The sequence below is a fragment of a genome, unplaced genomic scaffold, assembly GCF_019419815.1.
Source record: "Pyrus x bretschneideri cultivar Hongxiangsu unplaced genomic scaffold, Pyrus_bretschneideri_v1 Contig44, whole genome shotgun sequence".
Taxonomy (NCBI): domain Eukaryota; kingdom Viridiplantae; phylum Streptophyta; class Magnoliopsida; order Rosales; family Rosaceae; genus Pyrus; species Pyrus x bretschneideri.
The window spans coordinates 4,081,956-4,103,906 of NW_025999768.1; the positions used below are offsets into that span (position 1 = coordinate 4,081,956).

Genomic DNA, 21,951 nt, shown 5'->3' on the forward strand with positions numbered 1-21,951 from the left:
AAGCTCCAAATTGCCGAACATGGTTGATTCAAAGTGTCGGATTTGGGCTGATTCAAAAAGGTCGAGTCTGAGCTTCGTAAAAAAGGGGTCTGGCTTACCATCAGGCTCCCGATTCGTTGAAAACGGCCCTACAAACAAGGTTGATTCAAAGAAATCGGGTCTGGCCTTCGTAAAAAAAGGGGTTCGAGTGGGCAGGTAGGTGGACGTTATGGGAATGCTAACGAGGGCAGATGAATGCGAGATTGCAGCTTTGTGGTTGGTTGCAGGCGAGACAAAGGTGCGGCGGAGATGGTTGGTTGCAGGCGGAGATGCAGGTTATTGTTGATTGTTGCTGTTTTGCGGGAATTGAAGTAGCCCAGGAAGAAGGAAAGAAAGACGAAAAAAAGAGACAAGTGAGAGTGGAGAGAGTGGGTCAGTGAGGAAGAGAGTTTTTTTTTTAATTAATTTTAATTGTTAAATAAAAAATTAATAAATTGATAAAAACTAATTAATTTTTATTTCAGTTAGGGAAAGAGTGAGCCCCGCTCCTAACACGTCATCATTTAACAACCAAATTGATAGAAAATTTAACGAATGATGTCTGACATTGCAATGAATTCATAAATTAAGGTATGACATTGCAATGTTTAAAACATGAGGTATAAAATCATAGTTCGACCCATAGTTAATGTGGTTTTATGTAATTTATTCTTGAAAATAATATAGAGGGATGATGGATCTCCCAAGTTTCCAAATGGAATATGTCTAACTTGCATTAACTCATGCAATCAAGAAACAAGTAAAATAGGGCTAATTAAGAATGATAATTGCTTCTACTTAATAGGACTGGGGTTTTTAATATCAATCCAATATGTATATATACTTGTTCTTGTTCTCTCCCTATCACTAGCTAGTTCCCATTGCATGAGCTGCTCGACATTGGTCGATCTTATTTACCTATGAGAGAAGTTTTTTAGTGTGCTAGGAATACAGTTTAATAAGATAATTTGTCAGAGTCTTTTTTATTAGGTTTTTAACCAATTGTATCATTATATTTAATGTACCGAACTGTATTTTCAGCATACTAAAAAATCTCTCCACTTATTGAGCATGTGCTGGACTCGCAAATCGACGTGTAGTGCACGCAAGAGATATATAAAAAATAGATAAAGGCGTTGAGGGTTTCAACCTAACAGTCGTTGTATTACATGCGATTGTGATTTAAACCTACTCAAAATTTATGCATATATGTACATATCGTTTATCAACATGATCTCTAGGTGGCTAGCTACGGTATTCAATACGTGCGTTTGGTTGTTGATGATAAACTTGCCGTTGAGAATATCAAATCCAGTCGAGAAAGAGAAAGACCTTGTATGCGCTCACCCTCTAGCTATATAAACATTGCTTACATTGTCCAAATTATTAGAGAGAGAGAGAGAGAGAGAGAGAGAGAGAGAGAGAGAGAGAGAGAGAGAGAGAGAGAGAGAGAGAGAATGGAAGATGATAAAGGTTACAGAGCTCACGTGTTGGTAGTTCCTTATCCTGCTCAAGGTCATATAAACCCATTTCTCCAGTTCTCCAAGCGCGTTGCCTCCAAGGGCATCAAAGTGACTCTAGCCAACACCATCTTCATCGCCAACTCTTTGCAGCCCAAATCATCCGGCTCCGTCCACTTCGACACCATCTCCGACGGCTACGATGAAGGCGGCTTTGCCCGAGCTGAGAGCATCGACGAATATCTATCCCGGATGGAAGCCGTGGGATCCAAATCCCTAGCCGAGCTCATTACAAAGCACCAAAACTCACCCCACCCTATAAATTGCATTGTTTACGATCCCTTTTTACCTTGGGCTTTGGAAGTAGCCAAACAATTTGGTGTACTTGCCGGTGCCTTTTTTACTCAAACATGCACGGTCAATTACATTTACTATCTCCAGCATCGTGGGAAACTGACGGTTTCTTCTATTCCGGGCTTGCATATGCTCGAGCCCCAAGACTTGCCGTCCTTCATTTCTGTCCCGGGCTCCTATCCCGCTTACTTTGAGATGGTGTTGAACCAGTTTTTAAACACCCACAAAGCTGATTTCATTTTTGCCAATACCTTCTACAAGTTAGAGCAAGAGGTACGTGCGTCTATGTTTAATTAACTAATTATTAGTAAATATATAATTGAGTTTCTTGGTTTTGGTAAGTCCAAATGGAGTGGAATATTATAGATTATCTTTGTAATAAATATTAATTGAGTAATGTTCTTTAGATGGAAACACTTGCTCATGCATGCGAGTTCTATGCAGTAGTGGTTTTGTGCATGTGCAAAAGTTGCCCTTGCACGTAAGGCCTTCAATTTTAAGGGCCTAAAAAGATATCTTCTACGCGTGTACCAACTTGATTTGTGGCGAAAAAAAAATGTCATCTTTGAGAATTTTTTAGGTTCTGCATGTAAATAAAAGAAATATGAGCTTCATATGTAGGTTATTACATGATTCCAACAATATTATTTTTTTCGTACGAGTTATGTCTATTATTTTTTTAATATGGTAAATTAATTTATATGCGTTACTATTATTATGATACAAGAAAGGTAAAATTAATATCCATATGGATTTAATCGCTCATCATAATTAGGATGAGTAATAACATATGTTGACAAAATTAGAATTTTATGGCATAAGTTGTAAATGTGTTGTAATAACTGGTTATAAATGTCCACGTGGCAGGCTATTTGAAATTGGAGTTTTATTTGAATTTTTAAAATTAAGTGGGTTTTTATTTAAAAAATAAGAATTTAAAGAGAAGAAAACTAATGAAAATGACTTTAAGATTTTGAGTTTTAATAATAAAAACAAAATAAAATGTAAAATGAATAGTACCATGATTAACTTTTTAAATAAAAAAATATGATTTTTTTTTTTGTTTTGTTTTGATATCTAAAGAATCTATTGATTAACGAATATGCAATAATTACGCAAGTACAGGTGGTGGACTCAATGTCAAAAGATTGTTCAAATTTGTTAACAATAGGGCCGACAATCCCATCTGCTTACTTGGACAACAGCATCAAAGACGACAAGGATTACGGGCTTCATCTTTTCAAGTCCGACTCGACCTGCACCGACTGGCTCAACACGAAGCCAGCAGGCTCGGTTGTATACGTGGCGTTTGGTAGCATGGCCAATCTTAGTGACAAGCAGATGGAGGAGCTTGCATTTGGGCTGAAGGAAAGCGGCGTCCACTTCTTGTGGGTGGTTAGGGCTTCGGAGGAGGCAAAACTTCCCTCCAAGTTTGTCCAAGAGACAAGTAACGGCGGTAAAGGGTTAGTGGTAAAATGGAGCCCTCAGTTGGAGGTGCTGTCGCATGCGGCGGTGGGGTGTTTTTTCACACACGGCGGGTGGAATTCGACGATCGAGGCATTAAGCTTGGGAGTGCCAATGATTGCAATGCCGCAGTGGACCGACCAGCCCACTAATTCCAAGTTAGTTGAGGCTGTTTGGAAGGTTGGTGTTAGAGTGAAGGCTTATCATCGCGATCTTTACGATCAGATTAACGATCACGATGATGAGAACGCTAATGGGATGGTAGGAAGAGAAGAGATTAAGCGCTGCATTAGGAAAGTGATGGGTGATGACAAGGCTGGAAATGAAATGAAAAAGAATGCCAAGAAATGGAGGGAGTTGGCGATCGAGGCTGTGAGCGACGGTGGCACTTCGGATAACAACATCCAACAATTCGTGTCCAAATTGACAGCCACAGCTTAATTATTACTTAGTATTAAATCATCGTTGTTGCATTCTAATGTCTATTTGTCTTCTTCTCACATGCATTTGAGAAGTTTTATGTTTTATTTGTTCCACGAGTTTAGCGTTGATTTATTATGTGGTTTAACTTAACCCACAATTTGTTGTAGGAAAAATAAAAGATGTGCCAAGCATTTCAGTCATTATATATGAATAAGTTTTCTGAATAATATAAGCTATTTCAATCATTATATATGAACAAATTGTCTTCTTCTCACATTAAAAAAATAAATTATCGATTAAATTAAACGACACATTAAATCAACGTTAAACTCGTCGAACAAACAAAATATAAGACTTTTCACTTTTATTATGCACGTGAGAAGAAGACAAATAGACATTAAAATTCAACAACTGAATGCCTAATTATTTCAGTCACTATATATGAGTAAGTTGAGTTTTGCGTTGAAAAATAAAAGATGTTGCCAAGCATTTCAGTCACTATATATGAATAAGTTTTCTGAATAATATAAATTGTGGTGAAGAAAAGTACGCCGCCGCTTCTGTTCCACTCTTTTGTCTTTTATGTGAGAATTACATATAACTAATTATTTATTTATTCCAACTGAATGCCTAACACTCACGTGTACAAGAGAAAAGTGTGACTAATCTCGGTAAACTTCTTCTTCTTTTTTCTTTTTGTTTTTTTTTTTTTTTTTCATTTAACTTTAGGTTACGTGGCACATAAATGCAAAATTAAATTTCTGTTACTGTGATATCCAAGTACATTCTTGCTTTTAATTTGCGTGTGTTTAGTATTTAAAACATCGATATAGCTAGATGGAAATATCAGTATGTAAATTCATAGAAATATGGATAAATACTTCGTATCGATTGTTTTTGACAAAAATTATGAAAATTTGCAATGGAGATATATTAATTCATTTAGATTTAGTCAGAATTAAAGAAAAAAATTTGTCAAAATTCATCAAAAGTTTGAAATCTGCAATGAATTCCGTTAAATTTATGTACATTGATTTTTTAATATTTTGGTGATATAGGGTGAAATTTGCATTTCACCTCCTCTACTTTTCCGTATCAATCTTTGATTTTTAAGAGATTTCAACGAAAATATGGAGAATTTGTTAAGTATTATAAAGAGTGCATGTGATTGGCCAAGCTGGGGTTTCAACTGAGAAATTTTTCATTGTGATGGGAACACAAGTAGTACACCATGTATTTTAATAGAAATGGTGAAAATTTTTATTTTTTAAGTTATTAACTTTTTAACACACATATCTCACAATTTCTATAGTAACATATGGTATACTATCCCGTATACCTATTACGTTGAAAAATCTCTCGTCGGCAGCGGCATGAGAGGAGCTTGGTTGATTGGGTTTGAGTTAGGCATGCAATATGCTTGGCCGCCGTGGGAATATGACTTGACTTTGACTATATATGTTTTCGCAGAGGTATCTCCCTACAAATAATGCAATCCGCAGAAAAGTAAGTTGTTTTGAATGGACTTGGAAGCACTACTCACTTGATTTCCTCGTCACCTCCAACTAATTATTATTCTATCTGCAAAGATTTCAACGACTTGAAGCCTTGTAGGGTACGTTATATATATATATAGTAATATGAGGGGCACTAAATATGTAAACTAACATTTATTATCGTTTAAGTAGTAGTTTAATAGCCACTTAATACTACGGTCTGATGGTATTTCTCTTCACTTGTAAGTAAGAGGTTTTAGGTTTGAATCTCGTGGACGGTGAATTTGATATCAAATTAGGTTGCCCATTGTATGGTTTAGCCGAACTTCACCTCCCCTTAGTATAAAATATATCGTTGTACTTAAAAAATCCTTAATGTAAAATATATTGTTATATATTGTTGTACTTAAAAAAAAAAAGAAAAAACAGTAGCAGTCTAATCATCAACTTTCATATCGTTTAATTTTCAAAATTTTATTTATAAATTTAGTCTTTATAACATTACTGATATATAATATATATGCACACACATACCAAGTGAGTGGACGTGGTTGGTTAAATCCACTCCACACCTCTCTCCCCTCTTTTTTACCCTCTCCCCCCTCCCCTTCTCTCACAGTTTTTTTTTTTTTTTTTTTAATTTTCTCTTTAGTTTTTTTTTTTTCTCTCTGCAAAGATAAAATTTTAAGCGTTCAAATAAGAAAAGATGAAATGAAAGAGAAAAAAAGTGGATAGAAAATCCTAGTCCACACTGCACAATCCACAATTTTTTCTTCAATTTTACTCGATACCCCCATGTTAACTCGTGTGCAATTACCTTCATTTCATTCTTACCGGTAGTGTGCACATACAAAATATAAAAAATAAAGGCATGGCCGACAGTGTGCGAATAATATGAAGTACGTAGGTATATGATGTAGTGATGATGTTGGGTTTGGTTGCCAAATTGAATACATCAAGTCAAAGTCTCATATAAATGGATCTTGTGTCAGTGATTGGTAAGACAACGGAATTCGGAATTCTTTCTAGTTAAGCCTACTTTAACGAATTCGCCACGAATTTAACACAAACAATTTTAAGTTTTAAAGAGTAAAATGATGATTCTTAAATTTTAATGGACAAAGTGAGATCAAAGTTAAATTACAAGAAAAGTAGTTAAAAATAAGTCTTCAACTAGTTTGAATTTTATTGATTTGTATACGTAAGCAAAAAAAATAACCCGCATGATCCACAGATTAAGTTTTCTCCCTTTCCCTTCCGGTTGTAATTCCCTTCATCATCAATATATTCACCTTTCCACAAATACAGAATATCATCTTTTAATTGTAATAGAAGGGGGGATCTTATATTTCTTATGTTAAGTAAAAAACATCTCTCTCTCTCTCTCTCTCTCTCTCTCTCTCTCACATGTCTTTGGTTTAACCAATAGAAGATTCAAAAGCACTTCTCTTCCGTACGGGAGTAGGATTCTCCTCTCACACTTCTTTGTCTCTTGTTCTCCATATAAAAATTCAAAACAAGACGTACACGTAGCGTACTTGCAGCCGTTTAAATAAGAGGGGATAGAAGGAAAGAGAGATTAGGAGGAGAGAGAATCCTACTCCTTCTGTACGTATGGAAAACCAAGCCTATAGGATAGGGTTGGATATGATAGGATTGGGCAGGAAAGGACAAGACATAAGCTAACCAAATCCACTGTTGGCCAATAACTACAACCATTAAGAATCTGATTCGGGCATAATCAACCTCTCATGACAAAGGTAAGAGTAGGGATATGCAATTATGCATGCTACCATCTTACTCTAAACTCTCTTCACCTCCTCCTCCTCCTCTTCTGCTGAGTTTGCATCTTCCGACCGGCTGCCCAATCTCACAATGTCTTCCACAAGAATTTTCCCATCTGCCACAACACACCAAAAACAATCATCAAAATCAGGAATCAAATCAACACATACGGAGACCAATGTTAATTAATCGGATGCATTAACACAAGCGGTGGATATTCAGGAGAACAGATGAGCCTAGCACAAGAACCAACATAAATTCACCCACCTTTATCTTTGGAAAGGTTGCCTATCAGTTCTTGGACACCCTCCTTGCCTAATGTATTCTTCAAGTAGTTCGCAGCGGCTGCAACCTCCTCGGGAGTTACTTTCCCATCAAAATCCCTGCACACACCATTGAAAATATTAACTGCAAGAAGAAAATAAATGCCGATACCATCCTCAAAGCTGTAAGGTGTTTATCACTCAACATGAGTTTAAAATTCAAACCAACAGTTACGGTGATTTCAAAAGTTAACTGTATCAGCTCTTAAACTTATGGTAGCTAATAAATTCAATCGAAGGTTACCCCATCAAAGTTTAAAATTTAAACTCACCAGCCATCATGTTTAGACTAATCCTATTTCTGATTATCCTGCCCATTATCATATGCACATCGCAACCAGTAGGGAGTATCATTTCAATAAGAATGGGAAGATATTCTTATTTAAGAAGGGAGGGAAGATGTGAAAATACAGGCTAAATAATAACACAACAGAGGAAGCAAGATTTAAAATCAACAAATCACCTGTCAAGCAATCGCCAGCGATCACCAATTTGAGCATCTACATCATCAATTTCCTTTTCAAGTTTGTGAAGCAGTGAATCAACCTGAAATACACAAAATAAATGATGATCCATCAAGTAAACAATGGTAAGCATGTTATAAGTAGATAACTTGGAATTGAATATCTAACCTTGTCTACAAGGGCTGATGAAACCCCCCCATCATCACCTTCAGCCTCAGCATTACTGTCATTTTCATCTCGAGCAGCTTTATATGCCTTTAAGGCATCCTTTTCACCATTTGTACCCTCTTTATCCACCACGCTATTGTAAAGTTCAATCTGGAAAGATTAAAGAAATCAACTTAAGCAAACTATCCTTCTGAATTGAACATTATATGATAGTGCATGCATATATTCTATAGACAGAAGGCTAATAATTAAATGCCATTAAAAGTCATCAATCTGCACATTCTTCAAACAAAAAGGGACAAAAGCAACAAGCAGAAACATAGAAATGACTCAGAACTGGAGGCAATAATTATGATGTATGGTCCTGGTTAACTGCAAGTAGTTATCCTTACAAATGTGTCTGCCGCATATACTGAGCAAGGGAACACAAGCATGCATACCCAAAGATAAATGCTTTCATCTTAAAAGATACCCAATACAAACTAAGAGCAATTAAATGTTTTAAATTACCTCCTTATTGACAAGCCTCAGGAACTCTTCACGCTCTCTACTCACAGACTATTATTCAACAAACAAAAAATAAGAAACTTGTTAAGCTTACAGTGTGGATGATAGTGCTTGAATTTTGGTAGAGAAAAATGAAAAGAGAACACAATATAAATATTGAGAGTTATTCAGTCCAGTCCTTACAGATGCAGAAGCCAAAACAGCCAATGCACGACTTATTTCGCAGAGCTTCTCTTGCTTTTCTAGTGTCCTTGCCCTGGCTTGGTCTTGTGCTTCTTTGGCTGTTGGAATAGTCATCTCTTTCAATGCCTTATCCTCTTCCTTGGCCTGAGATTCCTTCATTCTGGCTAGCTCTTCTTCCTCTTTCTCTTCCTCCTCCTGTCACATAATAGTTCAGAAAGCCACTCAGTACAAATAAGGCTCAACAAATTTGAGACAGAAGTGAACTGTTACATCTTAAATTTCTTTCTTCAACTAAAGTTTTCTAGGTCAGATGATAGTCATAACATTTTATTTCAGGAGTTTTTCTTCTGCTTATCATTTGTGTTTTTACTTTTTGATTGCTCGTCCTTTTCTTGGTTCCAGACAACTCCAAACCAAATGCATCAAAACTGGCTTATAAAAATACACGTGCACGCATGCACACATATGTTTAGTTCTGGTTACTAAGACACCAATAGCTATTTATAAGACCCTCAAAATAAAAACCAAACTATATTTCAACCTTGATCATTTCTTCCTGCATCTCAAGGAACTCCAATTTCCTCCTCCTTTCAGATACAGAGTCTTCAGAGGGCAATGACGTAACACCAACAGTATCCACCACTTCATCTGGCAGAGAAGACAGTGTAGCTCGAACGGCGTCAGCTGGCATCAACCTTCCAGACACAATGAAGGCCCTGCATTACGCACATCAAACAAGAGTGAAGTTAAACTGGCTCCACTATCAAGATATGCATGAACTGTAGGAATTCTGAATGTAAAAGCAATAATCAAGAATTAAACAAAGCCAAAGAGTTTGGTGTGCATTTTGTGGAGCCTAAGGATACCTGGAAAGGATCAAAAGCGAAGATGGCATGGAGTGATTGAGAGACAAATCCAACCAATCACGAAGCTACATGAAGACGTTAATGAATAAATGAGCACCGAGATCAGCTTTGATATATCATAAATCACCAAGCTACATTAACTACTTATGAAACTGAAAAATATAATTCAGACTCTGAGATTCCCAAAAAGGTAATTGAAGTTTCAACCACCTAATCTGCAAACAGAGAAAGGAGTATCTAGTCTAAGCATAGTATACCTGCTGGCGCATATCTTCCACAGAACGCAAACCAAGCATTCCGCGCTCCCTGCATTCCTCGCGCAGCTCATCTTCTGTAAGGGATTCCACACCTTCTTCTTGAATTAACTTATCATCAGCCTTAATCCTGACCAAAAAAAAATGTTAATAAACATTAAAACAATACTCAACTTAACTCATGTTTAGCAGCATTTTTGATAAGTTCTTTATCTTCATAGTAAGAAATTCTTTGATCATATTCTCTAAGAAGATAGTATATGCTCTTCTTGAAAAGAAGAATTTGTATTTCTAATGATTTACTAAAGATTTCATTGATGAAATATGAAAAAACATATACAACATAGATGACCAAGCTTGAACCAAGACCTAATCGAGCGGAGCCCAGCATGTGGAGCCTAATAAATAGCTCTAATTTAGTATTCACTTTACTGTTCTTGTTTCTAAAGGAGGCTACAACAAAACAAATGTGCATCTAATATGCTAAGATATGCATCTCACCGCTGGAGTCTTTTCCGGAGCATATATCTCAAATATGCATCTGTTCCATAAGGGCTGATGTTCATATATTTGCACATACTGACTAACCGAGGCCTGCATGCAACAGAAAACAGAGTCACTAACTTCATTCACAAATGCATCCCCATCACATTCAAACACAAAAACCTTGAGAAACCATGATAAAAGATAACCTGCTGATGTTATCTAGGGTAAGTTCATCATTAAACAACTTGGCAAACCCCAAGATCTCCTCGTTAGAAACACGAGCACCCGTTCTAACCTACACTTAGAAATAGACAGGTTTGCACAAAAGAAATATTGGAGAAAGAAACGTGGAAAGTGGACCATAGGCAATGAAAGCCGCACCTTGTTTAAAAATTCATCTAGATCTTCTGCAGTTTGCTTAGCTTCTCCACTCCTTGAATTTTGAACTTCCTTTGCCATTTCTTTGGCCGTGTCTTGAAGGAACTTAGCGTATTCTATTCTTGCCTTTAGCCTCCTTTTCAATGCTTCCTACACATTCATTAAAAAGTTGAAATCCAACATTCTACAACACAAGGGGAGCAAACAAGCCCCTAAGCATATGTGAATACTTAAGATTGTTTTAAAAACATACTATATGTGAGTACCAAACAAACTATGTGTACATGTATTGAAAACACAAGTTGGTGGGAGAATGGACATGCAGAGACATGACATGGATCATGCAGGCACGCATTTAAGCAAACTCTTGAACTAAAGAAGATATCTCAAGAGGGAGAAATGATATATATATATATATATATATGCGAGTCCTAGGAACAATGACGCAGACGCAGATGCAGAATCCAAGCTAAATCCACTACGAAATATGCAATATCTACCTCTTCCTTCAATTTGTCTTGAAAAGTTGATGGCAGCATGTTGGGAAACAATTTGAGGAATACTGGCAGCAAAAATTCCATGAAAGGAACAATGATGAAAACCGACAAGGGAACTAGCCTAAAGATGTCAGCTGTTGTGCGGGTGAGCTGTTGTCTCTCCCTTCTAGAGAGAGTCTTGCCGCCAGCAAGCTTTAGTAGCAACCTCGAACATATCCTTATATCGGCACCCAGTAGTTTAATACCCAACCAATAATGCTGCAATGTGGATATAAATTCCTTCTTCCAGTGAACAAGTTTCTTGCCCCAGTCTTCCCTGCATAACCAAACAAGCATGAAAACCGGCATGTGGTAAGATGAAATCGTCTTTGATTAAAAGATGAAATCTTGTTGATTAAAAGAGCTAAGAAATGGGCGGATGTGGGCGTAGCCACACATTCTAGAGCGGACAGCCCACTCGAACCCCATCCCGCAGTTTAGATTAGTTTAAAATAGAATATCGCTTGTATAAAAAATAAAGAAAAAGCTGACGAATGGAAAATGAAATGAAATAAATATAACCTATCTATTCTAACCTAACCTGCTCATGGAAGCTATAGCCTTCAAAGCAGGGCCAATTCCCAGGATGGTGGCCCAAACTTTCTGCAACATGGGTTTGACAGCCTTGTACTTATGAGATTCTTGCAACTTCTTCGCCTTCGCGGCTTTTGCAGTGCTCAATCCCTGAACAGCTTGATCGCAGTCCTCCGGAGATGCCTCCTTTCTTTTCTTGGCAGCCAAACGCTCGTTCTCCTCGCCATCACTGGGACTGCCCCCCTCAGTCGGCTTAACGGGCGTCGCCGCCGCTGCAGCTGTGGACGCATTTCGAATCGCCTGCGACATCCACCGATGATGTATCCCCATCGGCGAGATATAGACATACCCCAATCGCCGGAACTCGTCTTTTGCGACGGAAACTTTATCATCATCGTCGTTGTTGCTGCTGCTCTTAAGCGTGAGGATACTGCTGAAACCCTTGGACTCCAATTTCTGAGCGCCATGGGAATGCCCGAGCCACTGGAATCCAGGGCTGGAGCGAGACGACGCCGTTACATAGTCGGTGAGGATTCTGTTCCTCCTGAAGATCGCTCTGGAAGCCATTTCTCAATTTCTGCAGTTTCGGATCTCACACATAATCAATTGCAGCACGCAACCGAAACAATGTCTTCTCAAGGTTTCTAGAAACCACTCGATTGAAATGAAATTGAAACTATTTACCAAGAAATGCGAATCAAGGAACCCAAATGAAAACCTCAAACCCTGAAATCCTCCTCTTTGACTTTTAGGGTTTAAGGTTTATATATTTATCAATAATAAACAATTTTTTACAGCAACAAAGTTGACCGTTCCAACTCTTTAGGAATATCCAGGAAAAAAAAAAAGAAAAAAAAAAGAAAAGAAAAATACGACTTGTTATCCAAGAAAATGACGCCGTCGAAAAACACGATGCGTATTTAATAATTTTTTTGATAATATTTCATTTCAAGAAGGGTAGTTAAAAATAAGTCTGAATTTAGCGAATTAATTGTATGGCTTTCGTGTTAGAACAACATTTTTTGCGATTGACCAAAAGGATAATAAAGAAAACTAGTGAAGCCTGTGAAGGAATATGCTCAAAGATTCGTTTATATATGCTGAATTCTCACTCAAATTGACAGATATTTGGCAATAAACAAGGCAAGGAGAATTCTTTGATTGCAACACATCCGTAATAAGAAATTAAAAAACAACGGATTTGTCAAATTTGCGACGAAATTCTGCGTAGGTTCTTGTCATGAATTGATGCAAATGATCCCCTACTAATTTTCATGATTAAGAGTCTAGAAGCACGAGAGATTTTCCCACCCTTGGCAGTATCGCCAAACAGAGGTTGATGCGGCAACAGAGGTTGATGCAGAGGCATGCTGCAAAAAACACCGGCAAACTCAAAATGTGTGGAAGCTCATTTCTTCTTCCCGCCCTTGGCAGCATCGCCAGCCTTGGTCTGCACAAAACAATGAAAATGATGAGAAAATCACAAAATAGTCAAGGCACTGAAAACATAACAAGGTTCAGAAAAGTAAAATCCACCAACAATTCCAGGTTCAAGAGAACAAAAAAAGCACCTTCTTTACTCCGCAGATCTTCTTGGCTCTGTTCTTCCTTTCCTTGAGTTGTTTCCTTGACTTCTCCACCTTTGTGTCCAGTCCATTCTGCACAAGTAGCCATGGTTGAGCAAGTGAGAGAGATTGAGACTGTCCGCGTGTGTAGATATAAGGGATTCAAGAGACAAACCCCCCAGGACGTCCATTTCAAGCCAAACCAAAAACACATGCAACAACTAAAAGATACCCTATTCACCAAAATCATAGCATTCAAAACCTACTAAAAAACACCTATTAACTTGGGAAGGATAGCAAAGCATACTTCTATAGCATTTAAAACCATTATATACCAGAAGCAGAAGCATCGATAAATCATATTATTCAAATTCTATGAACTCTTCCTGTGGAAGGCGATAGATTAGAGGATCGAAATAAATTAATCAACAGAATTTAAAACAGAAGCACCGCCGTTAGTAACCCTTTGTTCTACGGTTTATGAATAGCCTGAAAGGGCCTTTTTATCAAACTCATATGATAAGAAGGAATCCAATTAATGCACATTTGAATGACGAGAAATAAAGTTATGTTGAAGCATGAAGAACTAAAATTTACATGCAATGTGCTAGAGAAAAAGAATGTAAAGTTACCCTGATCAGCCTGTAGTTGGGCTCGTACTTCTTTCCATTCTCAACTGAATCATAAATCAAACCGAAATCAGTGGATTTCCCCCCCTCCAATATGGGTGCGGAACTTGAAAACAAAGATGGCATTTGGATCCCTCACTTCATACAACCTTGCCAGTTTCTCCTTCAACTCCGCCTACATTACCACACGAAACAAAAATTCTTTTCAGCTGACAAAACAAACAATCCGCCAACCAAAAAAATAAAGCCACAATCAAAGAAAACGTGTGAATAACAGCACTGGCACGAAATGTACAAATTAACAGCTACAAACCGTCGATACATTACAACCCAAATCTCGAAACCATTGTCTAAGGTTCGAAACTTATCTTTAAACTTGCAAAATACCATTAAGCCAACAAAACTAAGGTTTTCCGTGGTAAAATGTTGACACTAACGTTAGATAATCAAACGACAGAAAACAAACCTTGGAAACATTCGGTCTTCCTGGATGCAGGACATCGATAACCTGCAGCGAAACAAAGGATTTACACACTCCAAGTTAAAAAGTACAAAGATATACATTTCTGAGTAAGGATTTTTACAGCTTACGATCCCACATTGGAAGCACAGTTCAGTTTACGATATGGGATTGTTGGGTTAAATTCTTTCTTGTTTTTTCCTACGTTTTTCTAGTTGACCAAACCGGAGAATAGTAGTAGGTAGAAGACTCACGAATTGTTTCCTGGAGAGGAGACGGTTGGTCATGAACTTCCTTGTCCGGATCGTCACCGCCTTGCTATCCGCCATTGCTGTCTTTCTCTACCTGTGTTTCAATGTCTGCGCCTCCGTGCCTCTTCTTTCCTTCTGTGCGTGCGTGCGAGCTTTTCGAGAAAGAAGAAGACAAAGGGTTTTAGATGCTACAACTGAAAATATGTTGGGCCGCTATCCAAAATATTTCTCAACCCAAGCCCACCAACTTCTTTTTTTTTTTTTTTGGTTTTTTTTCTCAAATTAAAAACACCAATTAAACTTTCAAATAATTTTTGTGGCTGTAAATATTTTTATTAGTATAAAGAATTCTAAATATTATTGTAATTTTTTCTTTATTTTTGTTAAGAAAATAATTTCCTCACTATCTTTTTCTAAAAACAAAGGCCAAGCGCATAAAAAAAATAAATGCCTCAATCCAGAAATCATTTCTCATTCTTTGTTAACATTTAAGTTTTAGCATTGCTATTTTTTTCTAGACACATTAGCAAATCAAATTTGGTTTTTTTTTTATTTTTTTTTTATCAACGTGACGAGAAATTTGAATTTGGAACCTCTTTCCTTCTCTGGGAGAGAAGTTCCACTAAAAAAATAATTAGTTGGTAGGGATCGGATCATTGACATAACAAAATACAGTCGGACAAAGCCGAACAAAGGTGGTTAATTAAATTGAAAACGTGGCATGATACAATGAAGCTGGTCAAGTTGAAGATAGCAACTAGCAAGGCAACATGAAATAGGATTATAGTATTATCAACGGATGTATCATGTATGTATATAATAGGATAGTATTCATGTACAAGAAGATAAAATTATCCTCTTAATTGATAATTAATTAATTAGATGGCAATGCAGGTGGTGTAGGGTGCGACTGCGAGTCAACCAGGATGGACCAGAGAACATGCACATCTTCGCATGGACAGGACCTCACATCCTTGTACAATATATATATCCCTTTTCCTGCAAGTTTGTAAATTAACAAGAACGAAACAAAACAGAAACAAAAAAAAGTATGAAGATCTTATGGATGTTAACTGAGAGCTAGAGAAGAGATAGAATTAGATGGCAAAAGGAGAAACGAGGAATTGCGTACGCTTTCTGTTGCTCGAGTGCAGACGATCCCAGAGCTTCTTCAACGGGGAGACGAGGGAACGAAGCCACCCCATTGAAAGGAAGGAATGAATGGGGAAGGAGGTGGAAGCAGTTTTTAGAGTTTAAATGGCGGGTTTGTTTGTCAATCGTGCTACAAAGGTACATCACTCTTGTTGACGAGTCTTTGTCACATCCTTTTTCTTCCCCCTTACCAAATTAAGGAGCAAACCCCTTCTCATTTCTCAATCCCAACCATTCTTTTTCTTCCTTTTACGCTTGAAAACTCATTTTCCTTCCAACTGACATAATTGTGTTCGTGTTGCTTGCGCCTCAAGCCTCTCTATCTCGTGCAGTTAACCGGTTTTTTCATGCTCATTTTTGGGTGCTCATGTTTTCCTCGTGTCAAATACAGCGTTCGAGTTTCTGAATTTAGCAATGAGGTGTAGGAGTCATAGTAGTTAGAGATAATGTAGTAAGGATACAAGCAAGATATTGGATTAGTCTTCCTCTTCAACCTGAAGGAACCTACCTTCCACATTACATTTACAAAGTGGATGCCTTTTTGACCCATGAACGTTGTATGAAAATGCTCGATTAATTCGGATAAAACGGTAATTAAGACTGAATAATTCCATAAGCAAAGTATCGATTACGTACGGAGACAATTAATCTAATATGATTGGATTACATTACCAATTTACACACACATGTGGTTAATTTGTCTACGTTATGGGCTCCATCTGCACCCAAAGGAAAAGCAACTTCAGAAAGGCTTCTTCTTACCCTTCCTCTATACACTTTACAGATCGTACGATAACATCACTCTATAGATCGTTTCTTTTTCGCCTGCAAAATGCGGTGATCATCCTCAAATCAAAGGGTTTCGGATGAAAAGATAATAGAATTTCGGAGGAGTACATTATTATCTGCGTTCGTGCGTATGTAAAACAAGTCATCTATAGGAAAAGTTTTTTCTTTTGCACACATGAATCTAGCTAATACATACTAGAAAGGAACTGTTTCAGCTCCTTGGAAAACAAAGATTATGGGAAAGTAATTTTACTTTTTACGTAGGCTGACCCGATTGCTTACTCTAATCCAAAGCCTTCCCTCTTGATTATTAATTACACTGCAACGTCAAGGCCCGAGCAGCTAGTCTACCCCCAAGCCCTTTCCTCTATTCGTTTTGCGATGGAACTGAGACTGCCTCCTCTTATTTCCTGCATATCAGTACAGTTAGAAAATGAAATCTACAGTTTCATCGTGTGTAAGAGAAAATACTATGAACCTTAAGAAGATGGACATACCAAGGAAGCTTAAACGTGTCTTTCCACCATCCCTGCTTTGAGCAATTCGCAACTATCCTGTCCAACCGTACAATAATCTCAGAGAAAATGGGTCTCATAACAGGTTCTGGATCCCAACATTCCTCAATCAACCTGCATGCATATCATCGTAGCATCATCATTTAAGCATTACAATTCCCCTTTCGGATACGATGAGAAAAAGTTATTGCATATTAATCAGTAGACCCTTTGGTGACTTGTATTTAAATCAAACTTACTCTTTCACTACAGGGGGATAGCTTTTTGATTTGGTCCTCAACTGCGGTCTTTTTCCTTCCAAACACATCAGCTTCACAGATTCTTCAATAGGCTTGGGATGGAATGGTTGTATTCCCTCAATCATCTATGAGAAAACACATCCACGTAAGGAACACGTTAACGCTTTATTTCAATGTAATAAACAACAATGTAATGTTTTCCGCAAAGCATAAAAAGAAAACACATCAGCTTCACAGATTCTTCAATAGGCTTGGGATGGAATGGTTGTATTCCCTCAATCATCTATGAGAAAACACATCCACGTAAGGAACACGTTAACGCTTTATTTCAATGTAATAAACAACAATGTAATGTTTTCCGCAAAGCATAAAAAGAAAAAACCATGCCAAAAAATCCCCCAAATCAGCGGTGTTTTAAAATAAGAATCAAAAGTCAATGTCTGCAAGAGTGCCATATTCACAGCACAGTGTTTATGTGTAGCGTGTGTGCTTGGGAATGCAAAATACTGACAAGAAAGGAAACATATTCTAGAAACCTAGGCAAGTAGAGCTAATTTAGAAGTGCTGAACTGACAATTAATCAAATTTTATAACACAATGAAGATAGTAAATAGGTACCTCATATAATATAAGACCGAAAGAGTAGGCATCCACACTTCTGTCGAAACTTTCATCTTTGTAGATCTCAGGTGCCACATATAAACCTAGAATGAAAGAGGAAAAATTATACTTCAAATTCTGGTGATGTGCATGCGGTCCAAGAAAGTTAAGCAACAATCAGAATTCAAAATTTTAATTATGAATATTTCTCTACTCTTAAAAGACGAATAATATTATCATAGAGTGCACATGGGAGAGATGAATTCAAGGCAAGAAAGTTATTCAGTTGTACAAGAACTTACTTGAAAGGTCAGTGTTAGCACAAGGCTGTGCTAGTTTTGCTTTGTTAGGTGAGATTTTTGACAACCGTATCAAGCCAAATCCAGCTACTTTCAGTTGACCTCCATTATCGAGCAAAATATTTCTGGCACCTTACCGAAATTTCAAATATTAAATAACCTTTCATTCCAACCAGAGAACCATCAAAATTCAATAGGCAAGTATTACACATGTGCATCAACTTATGCATTCGGTTGTCTTACTTTGGCTTTAAGTCGCAGTGGATTATTGGGTCTGGTTTACATTCATGAAGATAATTCATGCCCCTGGTAACAAGAATAAGGAAAGAAAAATGTCATAAATGTGAAATGGCTGAACCTAGCTACAGACGTCAGAAGGAAGAACTTGCTTGAGGTACTCATAGATATGAATCATATGATGCAATTTATGTGCTTTTCATATGAACATAAATTTATTGTGTGTGCACGTGCGTGTGCTGATTTCTATTTAAATGGGAAGATTTAAAGGAATAATTTGCAGAAAAAGAAACACATGCCTTGCAATGTCAAGAGCAAATCTTAGGGCTTTTGATGGAGATAAGCGCCCTTTCTTTTGAAGATAGCTTCCCAAGTCACCCTAAAATATCACCATCAAAGCATGCCAAGTCATGGTTAAGATATTTAAGTGTATAATGAGTGGACAAGCACACATACAATTTATATGCAGAGAAAGAGAAGATTACTTTTGAATGATACTCTGACACAATCATCATCGGTATATTTTGGGTGACAGCACCAACAAATTGAACGACATTAGGATGCCGAACCTTCTCTAACAACTCCAGCTCATGTTTGAAAGCATTACTGTTGGATTTAAGGAAATATGAAGAAAGAATGCATCATAAAACAGTCATAGAAGTCTATAACATAAAATTGTGCCATCCCACACTGAACTAATGGCTCTGCAATTAACCAAGGAGCAATCAAACAATAACAAGATTATATAAATTGCATTACATTAGAATTAAGTGGTAGTACAACGTCACCTAAACGGTTTTCAGGGAATGAGGGTACATACATGCTTTCAGGGTCCGTGTAGCAATCCTTGTCAAGCATCTTTACAGACACCTTTGTACCATTCCATTTTGCCACTTGATACGATCCCTGTTGAGAAAAACGGAGAAACATATCAGTAATCTATCTAAATAACAAAGCACACGTTACTTGTGTTGCCCATTTGCAGCATTATGCACGTCCTGAAGGGACTCAGACTTTCAATTTTCCCGAGTACAAAGAAACCGCGTTCAATTCACCGAAGACTTTAGACACGACATATCATAAGTACTACTACTAGTAGTAGACTGGATCGTGCATGAACATTGAAAAGTAGAGCAGAAATCTATAAATGGTGGAGAAAAGGGGAAAAGGAACAACCTTTGTGATACCATCGCTCTTTCGAACTTGAAGCTCTAATGGATTGAGCTCATACTCTGGAACTTCTCGAGGATTCGCAACAGTCATTGGTGTTTTCCTGGTTTTCTAGAAAATAAAACAAAGAGAATACAACAAATGCATGAATCTCCACATGTAGACAGGCTAAAATTTTCAATCAGAGAGAAAGAAGGAAGTTGATCGGAGTATAGACCTACCGGAACTTTGGCTCCACGTGCCTTCAGAACGTTGTAAACTTCCGTATTCCCGTAATACTTAGCATCTGCAGCAGCCTGTTCACATTCAACACATTTGAAATGTTCAATCTCCCCCGTTGTAATATCGCAAATAATACGAAATTGTAAGCATATGTTTTTTTTTCTTAATTATATTTACACTCATAATATTCTAACTAAAATTTGATTAATTTAAGCAAACACATTAACACAGAGAGAATTAATCGAAGGGATAATTATATTGATTCATCATCATAAGATAGATAACAAAGAGCGTAGCAAGGAAGGAGTACCGTGCTGCCCCAGCGATCACGAGCATCGATATTGGCCTTGCGGGAGAGCAACAGCCTAACGACCTCGACGTGGCCCTCGCAGGCAGAGATATGGAGCGCCGTACGGCCGTCCAAATCGATGCTGTTGACGTCGATGCCTTGATTGAGAAGGTCCTCGACGCCCTGGACGTCGCCGCGGCAGGCGAGGAAGAGGAGGTTCATGGTGGAGTCGAGATTCTCGGGGACGGAGAGATCGACTTCGTCGTCATCGTCGTGCGAAGGGCTGCGGCGGATGGGGTCGAGGGAGGACTGCCTGCCGAAGCTGAAGCGCAAGTTGTTCCTCTTGGGGTCGAGCGAGGATTGGCGGGTGAACTGGCGGCTGAGAGTCCGCTTCAGCGACCCCGTGGAGAACTGCCGCGATATCCCCCGCTTCAGCTGCGCCGCGATGCTCTCCATTTTAATTAATCTAATTTAATTTAAACACTCTGTCTGTCTCTCCCTGAACTTTTCGATCAACTTTTACTGCAGATATATATATGGTGGTGGTGGTGTTGGTGTTTCAGAATTTGCAAACGGCAACTGCAATCTCTGTGATAATTCAAGTGCAGCAATTGCAATTGCAATTCAATGGAAGAAGTATGCGCATGCAGCAGCTGCTGTTATACAATTACAGATACATGATCATCCTTGTCATCTTCTTCTTCTTCTTGTTTTTGCTGGGATCAACCTGTTCCCGCCGGTAATGCTGGTGGCGGTGGTGGGTCGGGATCGAGAGCTTGAATGTGGGGCCCTGAGAGAGGGAGTTAAGCTCTCGATTCCGATCGACGAGGTGAGAGGAAGAGAAAATGAGGTCTGGAATGAGAGAGCGAGAGAAGAGGAGAGAGATAAGGAGAGATCCGAGTGGGGCGCCGCGCATTCAAGGAGAGAGAGATGGAGGGGGAATGCTTTTATTTTTTGCCTGCTGTTTCCACACACTGCCGCGGAAAAGCCGGTTTGGATATTTCCTTTAGTTAACGGTTTTATAAAAAATAGTTCTGAAATTGGCCAAACTTGAATGTCTTTTGATCGTGTAATTCAGAATCTATCAATATGGTTTCTGAAATTTACCATCGCACATTGATCTGATCCTTTCATTTCGCTTTTATGAAAAATTCAGTTTTATTGCTCGCGTGACACGCAAAACAGAATTTTTTAAGAAAATTTAACTGAATGACTAAATTAACATGCAATAGCAAATAAAGTGATCATATTAATTGATTTTAAAATTAAAAAACTAAAACTATTTGCGATTAAAACCTTTGAGTAATGGACAGCTCAATTTTCTTTTTGGACGTATAAAACGCGGCGACGCTACAGTTTGCTTCATTTTCTGTTATTATTTGCGTCATTATTCAAGAGCAATTACCTGTAATTTTGTCAAAGAAAATCATTACTTTTTATTCATTTTGTTTCCCTTCTAGCTGAATTTCGTTTGATTTGGTAATGTACAGGGCACAGCAGCAGATAAGAATGACATGAATGATGCCTAAAAGAGGAATTAGCTGCCTCTGCCACTCTGCCTCTGTGTAACAGCGTATGGTCCTTTTTGTCCCCGCCCAGCACTAAATACTAAATACGGTAAAATTGGAAAAAATAGATGACTTTCTGATAAGTTTTATGCTTATTGTCTGCTCACGTGGGAGTGACTTTTATGCCACAAATACACCGTTGAATCGTTGATGTATAAATTTTTTTTTGCATACGATTGTATCAATTTTTTGAGAGACGTGTCATGTAAATTAGTGTACTTACGTCTATTTTACGCTCAATTCGCTTCCCCGTCCTTTGAATTTAAT

At 37.8% G+C, this 21,951-nt stretch overlaps 3 protein-coding genes and 1 pseudogene across 3 annotated transcripts; 1 reads left to right on the forward strand and 3 right to left on the reverse strand.

Moving 5' to 3' along the window:
* The first annotated feature begins 1,289 nt into the window (after positions 1–1,289).
* On the forward strand, positions 1,290–3,964 carry LOC103956027 (UDP-glycosyltransferase 74F2). The gene is made up of 2 exons (XM_009367959.3): positions 1,290–2,105; positions 2,958–3,964. The coding sequence occupies exons 1-2, from the start codon at positions 1,356–1,358 to the stop codon at positions 3,735–3,737; spliced, it is 1,530 nt and encodes a 509-aa protein (XP_009366234.2). The 5' UTR covers positions 1,290–1,355; the 3' UTR covers positions 3,738–3,964.
* A 2,929-nt stretch (positions 3,965–6,893) lies between these two features.
* LOC103956028 (mitochondrial proton/calcium exchanger protein) lies at positions 6,894–12,493 on the reverse strand. The gene is made up of 14 exons (XM_009367961.3): positions 11,707–12,493; positions 11,130–11,442; positions 10,633–10,779; positions 10,458–10,546; positions 10,267–10,359; positions 9,769–9,895; positions 9,512–9,576; positions 9,187–9,361; positions 8,646–8,840; positions 8,466–8,513; positions 7,956–8,105; positions 7,787–7,869; positions 7,268–7,383; positions 6,894–7,115 (listed from the first exon to the last, which is right to left on the reverse strand). Exons 1-14 carry the CDS (start codon positions 12,264–12,266, stop codon positions 7,018–7,020), a joined length of 2,259 nt encoding a protein of 752 aa, XP_009366236.1. The 5' UTR covers positions 12,267–12,493; the 3' UTR covers positions 6,894–7,017.
* Positions 12,494–12,804: 311 nt separating this feature from the next.
* On the reverse strand, positions 12,805–16,151 carry LOC103956031 (annotated as a pseudogene).
* A 480-nt stretch (positions 16,152–16,631) lies between these two features.
* On the reverse strand, positions 16,632–20,572 carry LOC125469661 (integrin-linked protein kinase 1-like). The gene is made up of 12 exons (XM_048567292.1): positions 20,138–20,572; positions 19,827–19,901; positions 19,612–19,716; positions 19,256–19,341; positions 18,921–19,041; positions 18,735–18,814; positions 18,442–18,504; positions 18,202–18,323; positions 17,918–18,003; positions 17,300–17,424; positions 17,043–17,174; positions 16,632–16,955 (listed from the first exon to the last, which is right to left on the reverse strand). Exons 1-12 carry the CDS (start codon positions 20,570–20,572, stop codon positions 16,949–16,951), a joined length of 1,437 nt encoding a protein of 478 aa, XP_048423249.1. The 3' UTR covers positions 16,632–16,948.
* Positions 20,573–21,951: the final 1,379 nt, after the last annotated feature.